At 53.0% G+C, this 12485-nt stretch overlaps 2 protein-coding genes and 1 non-coding gene across 3 annotated transcripts; 1 reads left to right on the forward strand and 2 right to left on the reverse strand.

Annotated features, from left to right (window-relative positions):
- Positions 1–1294: 1294 nt before the first annotated feature.
- LOC112891477 (laccase-4) lies at positions 1295–4823 on the forward strand. Its single transcript, XM_025958357.1, has 6 exons — positions 1295–1659; positions 1830–1981; positions 2222–2466; positions 2618–2746; positions 3343–4320; positions 4441–4823. Exons 1-6 carry the CDS (start codon positions 1546–1548, stop codon positions 4569–4571), a joined length of 1749 nt encoding a protein of 582 aa, XP_025814142.1. The 5' UTR covers positions 1295–1545; the 3' UTR covers positions 4572–4823.
- Positions 4824–6588: 1765 nt separating this feature from the next.
- LOC112896042 lies at positions 6589–6748 on the reverse strand. The gene has a single exon (XR_003229333.1). It is a non-coding gene; the product is annotated as a U1 spliceosomal RNA (small nuclear RNA).
- A 2223-nt stretch (positions 6749–8971) lies between these two features.
- Positions 8972–12255, reverse strand: LOC112893402 (scarecrow-like protein 9). The gene is made up of 2 exons (XM_025960710.1): positions 12086–12255; positions 8972–11918 (listed from the first exon to the last, which is right to left on the reverse strand). The coding sequence occupies exon 2, from the start codon at positions 11840–11842 to the stop codon at positions 9287–9289; it is 2556 nt and encodes an 851-aa protein (XP_025816495.1). The 5' UTR covers positions 11843–11918; positions 12086–12255; the 3' UTR covers positions 8972–9286.
- Between the last annotated feature and the right edge of the window lie 230 nt (positions 12256–12485).

Genomic DNA, 12485 nt, shown 5'->3' on the forward strand with positions numbered 1-12485 from the left:
TTGCAAGAGCAAATTCAGTGCATGCCTTTTTACATGTTACTGTGCGCCCCGCGTTCCTTCTTTTTCAGTCAACAAAGTAAGTGGAAGGAAACGTTTCATCGCTCAATCGTGTGTTGGGTCAAGCATCCTTCTCCCCGTTGGGAATTGTACAAGGAAAGAACACACGCTAAGACACCAACCATGCAGGTAGCACCTACTAGATGGATGGGTGTCTTGGGATCCATGTCAAGGGATCACGCATCCATTCTTAAACATACAGCCCTGCAACTCGTAGATTCACTGAACTGTAGGTGAAAAACATGCGTCAACCGATATCTGAACTTGGAGAGATGGGAACGTAGTAGTAGGAAGCTACGTACTATGTTGGTGACAGCGACGAACTGGTTTATTTTTCCAATTGATGTTACAGGAAAATTTATTTTCTCTATTCAAGAAATTTTGGTGGGCCGCGTGAATCATGCATTATTTGGGTCATGTTGTTTTGATTAAGCTGCACAACCTAACTAGGAAGTAACCTTTGCATTGCACACAGTATCTAGAAGAGAGATCTTTTCCTCTTTTTCTTTGGGGTGTGATTATCGAGATGGCCTTGTCAAATACAGGTAAACATATTTTTCAGCACCAGAGGCCAGTGTGATCTACAATAATGTACTTTATTAAGTGTGAAGGATATGGAATATTTGCTTCAACAAATTGATTTGCAATTTCTTGCAGAGCATGTACATTACTATCTGTAGATTTTGACACCTGACCTCCCTGATCTTGTTCAGGGTCTAGACCAGCAAGTACGAGTTAGGGACCAATGAGCTAGCCATCAGCATTCAATTGTCAAAATGTCAAATTAGCCAGTTGCAGGACAAGATCCTTCATGGGACACGTATTGTGCAGAACAAGCTCTTTAACCCTGTGGATCGAAGAATTATTGCGCGGCAAGGTTTTTCTCTGATGATTGAGGATTCTTCTTCGCAAAACATCGATGATCTATCTATCCGTTTCCTTTACCCTGCATCACCAAGACAACGGTTTTTACTTACTCTTGTGCGCACAGTTTACCTTTCAGTTCAGTTTCCGGCGAACTTTTGTGCAGTGACGGCATGCAAACCAACCAAAACGAACGAAACTAGCGGCCGGCGATCCGGTGCGTGCACTGCATGGTCAAAAGAGACGGATCGTTGCCGCATACTTTGGCCACACTCTAAAGCTAGAGCACTCCAGCTAGCTCGAGCAGCTGGCCTGCCTGCCCTTGATCGTTCATCTACCGAATCACCAAACTAATAGTGGCGCCCAAGCTGCGTGTGCCTGTCGACCGTGTAGAAAACCTAAGAAATGTGGCGGTGGTAGTTGCCATGCACTCGCTGCGTTGCTCGTCATGCCCTATATATGGAGGAAGCTCGATCTAGTGCTCGATCGTCCCAACACACACACACACATTGTTCCTCTCCATCTCTTCTTCTTCGTTCTTCGCCTCTATCTAGAGCTCGATCGAGAGCAACTCCATCCGGGTAGTAGCTGCTCGATCGATCAGAGCCTAGACGAAGTCTGGCCATGGCCATGGCGCTCTCCTCCTCCGCGCTCCCGTGCTCCCTCCTCATGGCGGCCCTGATGCTCCTCGCCTCCATCGCCCAAGTGCAAGGCATCACCAGATACTACGACTTCAATGTACGTCGTCCTTGCTTGCATTGATTCATGCTAGCTACTACTCGATCGTACACGCGCGCGTGTCCGTTTTGATTGGGCTATTCAATTCCTCCATGCTAGCTAGCTAGCTCTAGTATACTAGCTAGCCAGTACGTCGCCTTGACCATCGATGAACCCTGGCAATGATGCAGGTGACAATGGCGAATGTGACACGGCTGTGCGCCACCAAGAGCATCGTCACGGTGAACGGGCAGTTCCCCGGCCCCAAGCTCGTCGCCAGGGAAGGCGAGCGCGTCGTCGTCCGCGTCACCAACCACGCCCAGCACAACATCTCGCTGCACTGGTAACTGATCATCCGATAGCTCCTACTGCTACTCTCTCAGCTCGTACGTGCGAGCAAGTCAAAAGTGCGCGCGTTGGTGCACCCACTTTTGGCATTAGTCCGTAGCAGCAGCAAAACTTCTCGTTCCAAGCATCTTCTTTTCTTAGTCTTCAGCTACGAGCGAGCTAGTGATGTAATCTCAGCAAATTTTGCTCGGCGAGATCGAAATAGTATGAACGTGTGATCGGTGTGGTCGACCAGGCACGGCATCCGGCAGCTGCGGACGGGGTGGGCGGACGGGCCGGCGTACATCACGCAGTGCCCGATCCAGACGGGGCAGAGCTACGTGTACAACTTCACCGTGGTCGGGCAGCGCGGCACGCTGTGGTGGCACGCGCACATCTCCTGGCTGCGCGCCACCGTCTACGGGCCCATCGTCATCCTCCCCAAGCTCGGCGTGCCCTACCCGTTCCCGGCGCCCTACGAGGAGGTCCCCGTCATCTTCGGTGAGTGTCCTCCTCCTTCGCCGGCCGACGTGAACGCCCGAACGCCGGGGGAAAACAATCGCGTTCTTGTTGCTGGTGCTGCGGCTGCTGCTGGTAGCGAGTACTGATCGATCTTGCGCGATCGCGAAATCCGATTCGTTTTGGGTGGTAGGTGAGTGGTGGCAGGCGGACACGGAGGTGGTGATCCAGCAGGCGCTCCAGACCGGCGGCGGGCCGAATGTCTCCGACGCCCACACCATCAACGGCCTCCCAGGACCGCTCTACAACTGCTCTGCCAAAGGTACGTTTTCTTTTTCTTTTTTTTTGGAATGGACGAAGCTACTACGTGTCAGTGTCACGGAGTTTCGAAGCAAGGGCTAGTATAGGCATCTAGTATACAAAACGAAACAAAAAGAGAGAGAAGGGCGCTGATGAACGAAACGACGAGTCTTGCCGGTAGTGCTAACAGAAAGGAAAAGGTGTGACGTTTACGGGCGCTCTGTTTTTTGCATTTTCCATGCATGCCCGGGCGTTCAGACTCAATCATAAAAGAGGCCTCGTTTTCGCGGAGGTGGGCTGTTCAGATCACCCAAAGGTAAGAAGATTCCCAGTTCCTTTCCGGGAACGGGATCTTCGCATTGGCCGTCGTGGGGGAGGGAATTTACGTGGGGCGTCGCCGTCATGGGATCCAACTCGTACTTGACCTAACACATTTGGTGCGCTGAAAAGCAACCTCGGCGGAGGGCTCCGGCCGGGCCGCCCGGTGTATGACGTACTAGACGAAATCTTAGTTACGCCTCCAGATAGGTGCGCTTTCTATTCCGGTACACGTCGGCGGCGTCGGAAGCTTTGTGACTAATCCACCGTGGCCTGCCTGCACGTGTGACACGTACGCAGACACGTTCAAGCTCAAGGTGAGGCCCGGGAAGACGTACTTGCTGCGCCTCATCAACGCCGCGCTCAACGACGAGCTCTTCTTCTCCGTCGCCAACCACTCGCTCACCGTCGTCGAGGTCGATGCCGTCTACGTCAAGCCGTTCACCGTCGACACCCTGCTCATCGCCCCGGGGCAGACCACCAACGTGCTCCTCACCGCCAAGCCGTTCTACCCGGGCGCCAACTACTACATGTCCGCCGCGCCCTACTCCACCACCAGGCCGGGCACCTTCGACAACACCACCGTCGCCGGCATCCTCGAGTACGAGTACCCCGGCGCCGCCCCCTCCGCGGCGAGCTTCAACAAGGCCCTGCCGCTGTACAAGCCGGCGCTGCCGGCGCTCAACGACACCGACTTCGTCGGCAACTTCACGGCGAAGCTCCGCAGCCTCGCGACCCCGCAGTACCCTGCGGCCGTGCCCAAGACGGTGGACAAGAGGTTCTTCTTCACGGTGGGGCTGGGCACGCACCCGTGCCCCGCCAACACGACGTGCCAGGGCCCCACCAACACGACGAAGTTCGCGGCGTCCGTGAACAACGTCTCCTTCGTGCTCCCCACCAGGGCGCTGCTGCACTCGCACTTCACCGGCCTGTCCAGCGGCGTCTACTCGCCGGACTTCCCCGTGTCGCCCCTCACGCCGTTCAACTACACGGGGACGCCGCCCAACAACACCAACACGGCCAGCGGGACCAAGCTGATGGTGGTCCCGTACGGCGCCAACGTGGAGCTGGTGATGCAGGGCACCAGCATCCTCGGCATCGAGAGCCACCCGCTGCACCTCCACGGCTTCAACTTCTTCGTCGTCGGCCAAGGGTACGGCAACTACGACCCCGTCAACGACCCGGCCAAGTTCAACCTCGTCGACCCCGTCGAGCGGAACACCGTCGGCGTGCCGGCCGGCGGCTGGGTGGCCATCCGGTTCCTTGCAGACAACCCCGGTAAGATTTCCATCTATCGACGCCTGGATAAGACATTAAGACATAGTAGTGCAGTGCAGGAAAAGAAATTCTCTGTGCACTTGACTTACGCTTGTGCTCTATGAATCAAATGCTGATCAGGTGTCTGGTTCATGCACTGCCATTTGGAGGTGCACACGACGTGGGGCTTGAGGATGGCATGGCTGGTGCTCGACGGCAGCCTCCCGCACCAGAAGCTGCTCCCTCCACCGTCCGATCTTCCCAAATGCTAATCGGACCCGCTCTCTCCTGCCGGTTGCTTCAAAAGGAATTGTGAATTAGACTTGATCCAGAAAAGTTGGATTTTCCTGTTTACTTTCTTCATTGCCAACTGCAATTCTTTCAGACTTCCATTTTAATTAGTCCGTTCCTAGCTGACCTGGCTTTTTTTTGTAATTTTTTTCTTCTATTTGTTTGCCACTTTGTAACGATAATGTTTTGGTACTCCTGAATCAATAAACGATGGTGTGACTTTCACCAGCAAATCCAATAAACTCCACATGTGTCTTCTTTGTTCAAGGTTATGTATTTATTTCGAGGTAGCTTCTCTTGGGCAGAAGAGGAAAAATTTTATTTTAAAGGGGGGAAACACTCGGCACGGGCCACTTTCTGCATTGAACCCTTGAAAGGTGCTAATGACCAACATTGGCACCTGTCAAGAACTTAATACAGAAAGTGACCCATGTTGAAGTGTTTTAAAGGTGCTATATATGATGGTATGGAATAGCTAAAGTGTAGCATATATCAAGTCAAACTGGGCAGCGTGTATAGCAACCCCCTCCAGAAGAACACCAGCAGTATACCACACTGATCCACCTTGCTTTCAACAGCCTAAATGCTGTTTCCATCTTCATCCTTTCGGACTGATGGACAGGGCCTCTAGAAAGAAATGAATGAACCTATCAGAAATTAACAATACCTTTCTCACCAAAATGGGTGCAAGTAGCACCATCAAAATTAAAGGCTGAAGTAAATGATTATGAACTCCATGTATAGCAGACACAGCTACATTGATTTTATTTTTTTACGAAGAACTGAAGCCATTCATTATGAACTCCATGTAAAGCAAGTAATTGAAGAAATTAAAGTAAAGTGTAGTTGATTATGAACTGGATTTATTTTATTTTTAAGAAATTAATTTTAGACGACTTGTATGTAGTCTAGAATTTGCAATTGTAATTCCAATATAACAAATACAATATGCTATATAACAAATATAGCTGCCAGGTAACAGGCCAAAGAAAAGAAGGCCGCCAACAAATTGATAAAGAAACATGAAAGGGTTTTGTAACACAAAGACATAAGTTTCAAAAGAACAGATCAACTCTCTCGCGCGCTCCAGCAAGTTGCTGTTTCTTTCAATCTTCAGTCAAGCTTTGTCAACTTCTATTTGCCACTGTGATATGAATAACCCAACTATCGCAGTTCAACTACGCCTCATAGGAAGTTCCATTATTGAAGTACTGAAAGATAGATGTTTTGGATGTACCGGAAGGAGAATTAAGCAGAGCACAGAATTACCGTGGGTTATTCTTATCATCACCTCGCACCTGTCACATTGCATTTTCTTTTCCAACTGTCAACTCCAGAACCTATGGCCGCAAGCTCATTTTTTCAGACTCAATTTTGAATGCAAAGTGGGGATAGGCTACCTGTCTGTATCCTCCTGAAACTTACATGGCTGTGTCCATATGAAAGAGATAGGTATGGTCATAAGTATCTCTTTCTGAATTGCCTACAACCCAGTCCTCGTATATTACTGAAAATTGCCGCTTAGTATAGCACCAGATTACTGTTCGCCCCCTGGTTTCAGTATGACAGTATGTTTTCCTTATTTGCACCCGGAGCATCAACATACATAACAATTTAATTTTAATTCATAACTATATATATAATGCGCAAGAGTGATTGTAGTCTGAAACTCTGAATGGCATACTCATTCCAGTATCTTCAACGTTGAGGAGCTAGAAGGGCATCATTATGATGGTTGAATTTGTATCGATAAGAGAATGGACTAGATAACGACTGCTTTGAGTGCGATTACCTATAGGCCTCAATCCAGATAGCCCCAAGTGTCATTCTTCCCATCTCAAGTCAGAAATTCATTGACTTATATTTGTTCAAAGACTAGTAATGGTAAATCACTACAATCTTTTATTACTATATTATTATTATAGTATAATATTATAGTTATTATAAATTATAATTATAATTCAATATAACAAACAATAAATTTCAAATCGAGGTTTGGTAGGGGCCGCGCGAACGCAAACCCCTCTGCCATAAATTATGACGTCCACTCTCCTACTTGAGGAGATGGTAGACCAACGCATCCACCATGTGCAATGAGAACCATTGATCTAGGCCATGGGCATTCTTGATCACCAATAGACCCCGTCCAGGTAAGTATGTTGCTCCGTAGCCACGCCCGTGATTATATTGTGTGGTCGTTAGGCTAATCTTGTCAAAGTCCCCGTGCGGGACTAAACTCACTCATGCATGTTATGTGCTCTGCTGCCCCCGTGAGCGCCTCGATATGGGCCTTCTAGCGGACCCTAGTAATCGCGTGGAGGCCCAAAATACCCGAAAGGTGGCCCAGTTATCACGGGTCCGCTCATTCTTACTGCTCATGGCACGGCCCAGATCATCCAAAAGTCATGCTCGTTTGATTCCCATCCGTGTGTGAACCGACTGCGACTCTGCGAGCATCTTGCAACTTGCAAACCCTGTCGGTCGTGCCATCGCCGTACGCTTACTTGTCATGGACTCATGGCCAAGTTGGCAACCAAGTCACCAAGTGTCACTTCTTTTCTGCTCAGCGATACACGGAAACACCAGCCGCTCCACACCTTTCACTCTCAAACCAAGGACGGATAGAACGAGAGGGACGGCAGGTTCTTCCCCCCAGCTCATTGACCCCACAAGCAAGGCTTCCATGTCTCCCCGTGAAGTCGACACTGCAGTGGCACGAGAATATACCTGTTGGTTTACATCCCTGTTTGCTTCGCCGTTCGCCTGCCTATGGGCAGACAAAGCTTACGAGTCCTAGGCGTAAATCTCGACAGCCGAGGGCACACCATGTTCAGGCCCCTGCTTCGCGCGGCTTGATGGCCGCCGTGCAGAGATGACCCGACGCGACACCGTTCGGTACCCAACGCTCAGCTTGCCCTCCGCAGTTTATACTACTACGGACCTCTTTAAGACGGCTCCGCCTGGAGGGGCTCTAGCTCTCCCGCTACATTTGCCTAGGCAGCGGAAGGAGCAGCTGGAGCTGCGTTTCCTGGATCCTCCGCTCCGCGCTACAGGGCCGGAGCCGGAGCCGCAGGGAGCCATACCAAACGGAGCCTTCTACTGGTATTGTGCCACCTGCACCCAAGTTGCGAGCACATCTGTGGCTGCATACACAATCCAAACGCCCGAATGAGAGCAGCGCCACATGCCACCATACGCCCCCACATCGCCCCGGGATATTCCCTAGGATCCCGCGAAATCTAGCGGAACCGTAGAAAACTCGGCGCGTCGCACAAGAATCTCCTGTCTGATTCGCCGGCTCGTGCCCGGGCGGCGGGTGGGATCCCTCGGCAATCTACAGGTTCGGCGAACCTGAACGACTCTGCTGACCTAGTGTGAACGGCATCTTATCTGGCGCCCCGCCGCCTGGAAGTGCGCTACGGGCTATACCTGGAGGCCCGGCGTCGTGACGCGCCGGCGATCGGCGCGCGACGGCGACCTGCCCCTGCGTCCCCAACCGTCGTCGCCGAGCTGCCGTAACTTTCCGCCGCGATTGCCGATAAGGTTTTTGTGCTGGATTCTTCCGGGTGTGTACTTGCTGCAAGCCACGTCTGATGCCACCAACATGTCTCGTGTTTTCTTCGATGGGGAAAAGAAAAAAAAAATCTGACGGTAGCAACAGCCGCTGTCAGAATTTTTGGTGTTCTGTTTCTCGTTGCAAAGCAGGCAGGCGTGGGTTCGTTGGACCGATCTGTTCTCCACTGTTCGTGACGAGAGAGGCCACGGCGATGCATACGGCTGAGGTGGCCGCTCTTGTTCGGCAGATGCGCCGGGCCTTTTCACATGAAATGAAAGTGACTTCCACTGCGGGCGGTCGATCCGCATCCGCCGCCGACCTGATCAGACCGCCGACTGCCGCCTGCCGGGCAACGTTCTAGACGCTCCAACGGCGGCGGCCGTGTACCGCCGATGCACACATATCTTGTGCTAGACGTTTCAGTATGATGCGAGCAGCAGTTTGGAGCCTTCTCGCTGAGGTGTTGTCGCCTTTAGCATTTTGCGTTTGTCTGTGGTTTATAAGATTCTAGATACAATCATGCAGGCAGCCTTGCGAGTTGTCACTGAATTTTCTGCTTCCAGCGAGGCAGATGACTGCAGGCTGAGCACGCCCAATGGTCAATTTCCTCAAATAGTTCTGCTCATCGAAATGTCAAGTGCTCAAGTTTCAGCTCGTCTGATCGGTCGTGTTTCAGCAATACGGGAAAGTTACAGACGCGGTTAGCTCACCTGCTCAGAGATAGACTGGATAGGCGATCAGTCATCTTTCCATGAAGGCATCACTTGCCTAACTGGGCACAGGCCAGCACCTCACAAGGTACACGAAACATTGCAGAACCAAACAAGAGCAAAACTTCTGACAGCACTGCTTAATAGGGAACAAATATAATACAAGATTGGATAAGACTGATCCATGGATTAAACAATCCTAGGTCTACCGCATAATTAACATACCTAGTCTGCTCCATCAAAGAATGCACTAACTGTTCCTGCCCAAAACTACCTAAATGCAGGGACCCTAGATCATGTCAACCATATAAGATGGTGAAAACATGTTTTAGCAGCTGCTTGAACAGGTCCAGGAACAATCAGCCCAAGCATCCAAAGATATGAACAGGTCCTCATTTACAGTGCTCTGCGATCATAGAAGCCCAAGAAGCTATGGAGAAGATTTGCGATCCGGCTTCCATGTCGACAGCGCCAGCAGAATGCGCCCTTTCCACCCTTGCAGTAACCACTTGTTATCCTCGTCGATGATGAAGTCCCTGTGGTAGCACCTGACCTTCTCCCGTGCGCGCTTCATGATGTCCTGGTTCATTGGCAGCTGCTTGAACCCAGCCCTCTGATTCCGGACCTGCCACTGCTTGTATGTCTCCGGCCTCTCCATCCTCTCCAGTCCCTCACAGGAGATCACGTTCATTGCCTCCCGCCCAAACAAGGCTGTCTCGATGAGCAGCCTCTGCTCGTTGTCCCTTGGAATGTTTGTCTCCAGCATGTCAAAGATAGCAGAGTAGTGGAACAAGGCTTCCCTGAAGCGTGACACAAAGAATGGCGCATTGTAAGATCCATTCACGACCCCATGGATGAACACATGTGGGTTCATCTTCCTGATTGTGTTCAGGACCATGTTCCTTGGACTCTCAGCCACCACGCTCTCTTCCATCAATGTCTTGAACCTGAACATGCAGTTGACAATCAGCAGCTCATCCTTCTCAATGTGGAGATCCTCGATCTTAACAGCCTCAAATCGAGATGGGATGGCTTGGAACTCAAATGGGACATTGAAGGTCTGAGCATAATCTTTTAGGTATCTTCCTGTCTCCTCTATACGCTCTGCTGGGCGAAAACCAGGATGAGGTGTGTCAATTCCTGTGATCCGGAGTCTTGGAGGGCCACCAGGCCTAGTAGATAGCCGCTGAATGAGGCATGGCCACTGAAAACCGTAGTATATGCCATAGTCGACAATGTGAACTTTCTTCGCCTTCTCCACAGCATTCATAATTGTTTGATTGGCAAAGAAATGAGATATCTTCTTGAATGGGCAAGCTGCTAAGTAAAGCTGATAGGCTTTCAGCACATCAGTGCAGGGAAACCGTGTCATTATGACAGACTTGTAAATCTGACTCCCATTACCAGCAAGCCTCGCCTCAAGACCATTGGCAAAGCAGTAAGCCAAACGCTGGTCACCATCACCATTGGGAGATGCATGCTGCCTGATCTGCTTCAGGAGCTCAGTTGCGCCACGCCGATCATCGGTGGCCACAGACTGAGCACAGTGGATGAGGAGAGTTTCCAAGTCAATCACCTCTTTCTTCGGCTGCTTCTTGCCACGGCCCTTGCCATGTCCGGGCCCTTTTCCATGACCCCCATGGGAATGCTTCGCAACGTCATGTTGCAGTGCTTCACGCAGCTCCTTGACGCCTTTGGAGCACGTCTCTCCATTGCACAGCAAGACCTTGTCCATCATCTCTCGCACAAGGTGATCAGGATCAATAGCTGCTGCTGAATGTTTACTACACCTCCCTTCCTCTGCATCCAAGTCATCACCGTAAAAATGCTTCTTCCCTCGGTGAATTGCTGCCTCAACATCAGCCTTCTCTGTCTTGACCTCTGCAAACCTCTTCTCCTCTTTGACATTAGCCACCAATCTGGTAACAGATGTTGACTTCTCAAGATCAATGACAAGCTTACTCTCTTCAGGCAGAAACCTGCTTGCTTCTTCAAGCCCGCGGCAGAACTGCATCGCCTGCTGGCTCTGCACAGCAAAATCGGTCAAGCCAACATCCGGCATGACACCAGACAAGCTCAACGACTCAAAACCGTCTGATGATGCAATACCGCTGCAGTTCGATGACGCGAACGACGGCGACTGCGAAAGCAGGGCCTCCGCCACCGGGTTGGCCTGCAATTGATAGAATTCAGTCGGGTCATACGGCCACGGGCCCCCAGCATCCACCACGCCGCTCTCAGGGCTCAGATCCTGATACAGCTGCGGCGGCTGCAGGAACGCCGCCGAGGGGAAGTCGAGCGCCGGTGTCCGCACGGCGCCGAAGCCATCGGACGCCGCCGCGCCGCAGCTGCAGGAGCCGAGGCTGCTGCAGGAGTTGGTGACGCTGCTACCGTCGGGGCTCTCGACCGCGCTCCCGCCGGAGCTCGCGGGCTGGTCGGCGAGGATCTCGAGGAACGGCTTCTCGGCGGCGAGCAGCACGGAGTGCTCCGGGTAGTGATCGAACTTATCGTCGATGTCCTCGGCCATGAGCATCCGGTTGATGTAAGCCAGCACGATGTCCGAGAACGCCTCCGAGTCGTCCGGCTGCCCGGCCGCCGCCGGAGCGGCCGCGGCCTCGGCATCACTCGGCGGCGGCACGCGGTTGGTGGGTGCAGGCGGGACCACAGTCATAGACGCGACATTCAGGTAGCCGACGCCGACGCCCGCAGCGGCAGCGGCCGCGGCCGCGGCATCCCTCGGCGGCGACGCGCGGTTGGTGGATGCGGGCGGGACCACGGTAGTAGGCGCGACGTTCAGGTAGCCGCCGCCGACCCCCGCAGCGGCAGCGATCCCGTCGTGCGGCAGGAACAGCAGCGATTCGAGGTCCTCCGCCGTGAACCGAGTGGCGGCGGCGGGGATTTGGGGGTAGATTGGCAGGTGGCCGTCGCGCTTGTTGGATCCCGGCAGCAGCGCGCACAGCTCGTGCAGGCCAGCGTCCATGACCATCGGTACGGACTCCGCGCCCCAAAACCACCGCCACAGCAGAGCATACACGGAACAGAAACGCAGCAGAGCCCGCGACCTGGAAATGCACGGAAACGCAACGAGACGAGATCAGAATCCGAGCTCAGAGGCGATATCCATGTCCACGAGCCCCCAAACGCGCTGATTGATCCCACGGATCAGCGGGCTCGTCAAGGGTAGGCGCAGTTGTGGAGATGCGCGAGCTCGTCAAGGGTAGGCGCGTACCTGCGTGCGACCGCGAGCTACCCGGGAGCGGGATGGTGGAGTCTGGAGTGGGAGGGCCGAGGCGAGCGAGGAAGATACCCGAGACGCGGGGGTGGGGGTGGGGGAGGAACGGACGATAATAGGAAAGGCGGAGGACGCGGACCAGTGTTTTTCGAGAGGCGCAGGTTGGCCCGAGCCGCGCCGGCGGGCTTTTGTACCAGCAGGGTGCGAGAAGAATGTCGACACCCTCCCAACCGGGCGCGCCGCGCGTCCGGTCCGTGCACCCCGTCCACCGCGCGGGGAGGATGGGGCCCGGCGCACGAGGCGGGTTCACGGAAGGAAGGGGTGTGCCGAGTGCCGCGCCGCGCGGGGGAACCTTCCTGGAAGCCTGCTGCTATATGGGCCGCAGGGACCGGTGGAC

This window comes from Panicum hallii, chromosome 5, assembly GCF_002211085.1.
Source record: "Panicum hallii strain FIL2 chromosome 5, PHallii_v3.1, whole genome shotgun sequence".
NCBI lineage: Eukaryota > Viridiplantae > Streptophyta > Magnoliopsida > Poales > Poaceae > Panicum > Panicum hallii.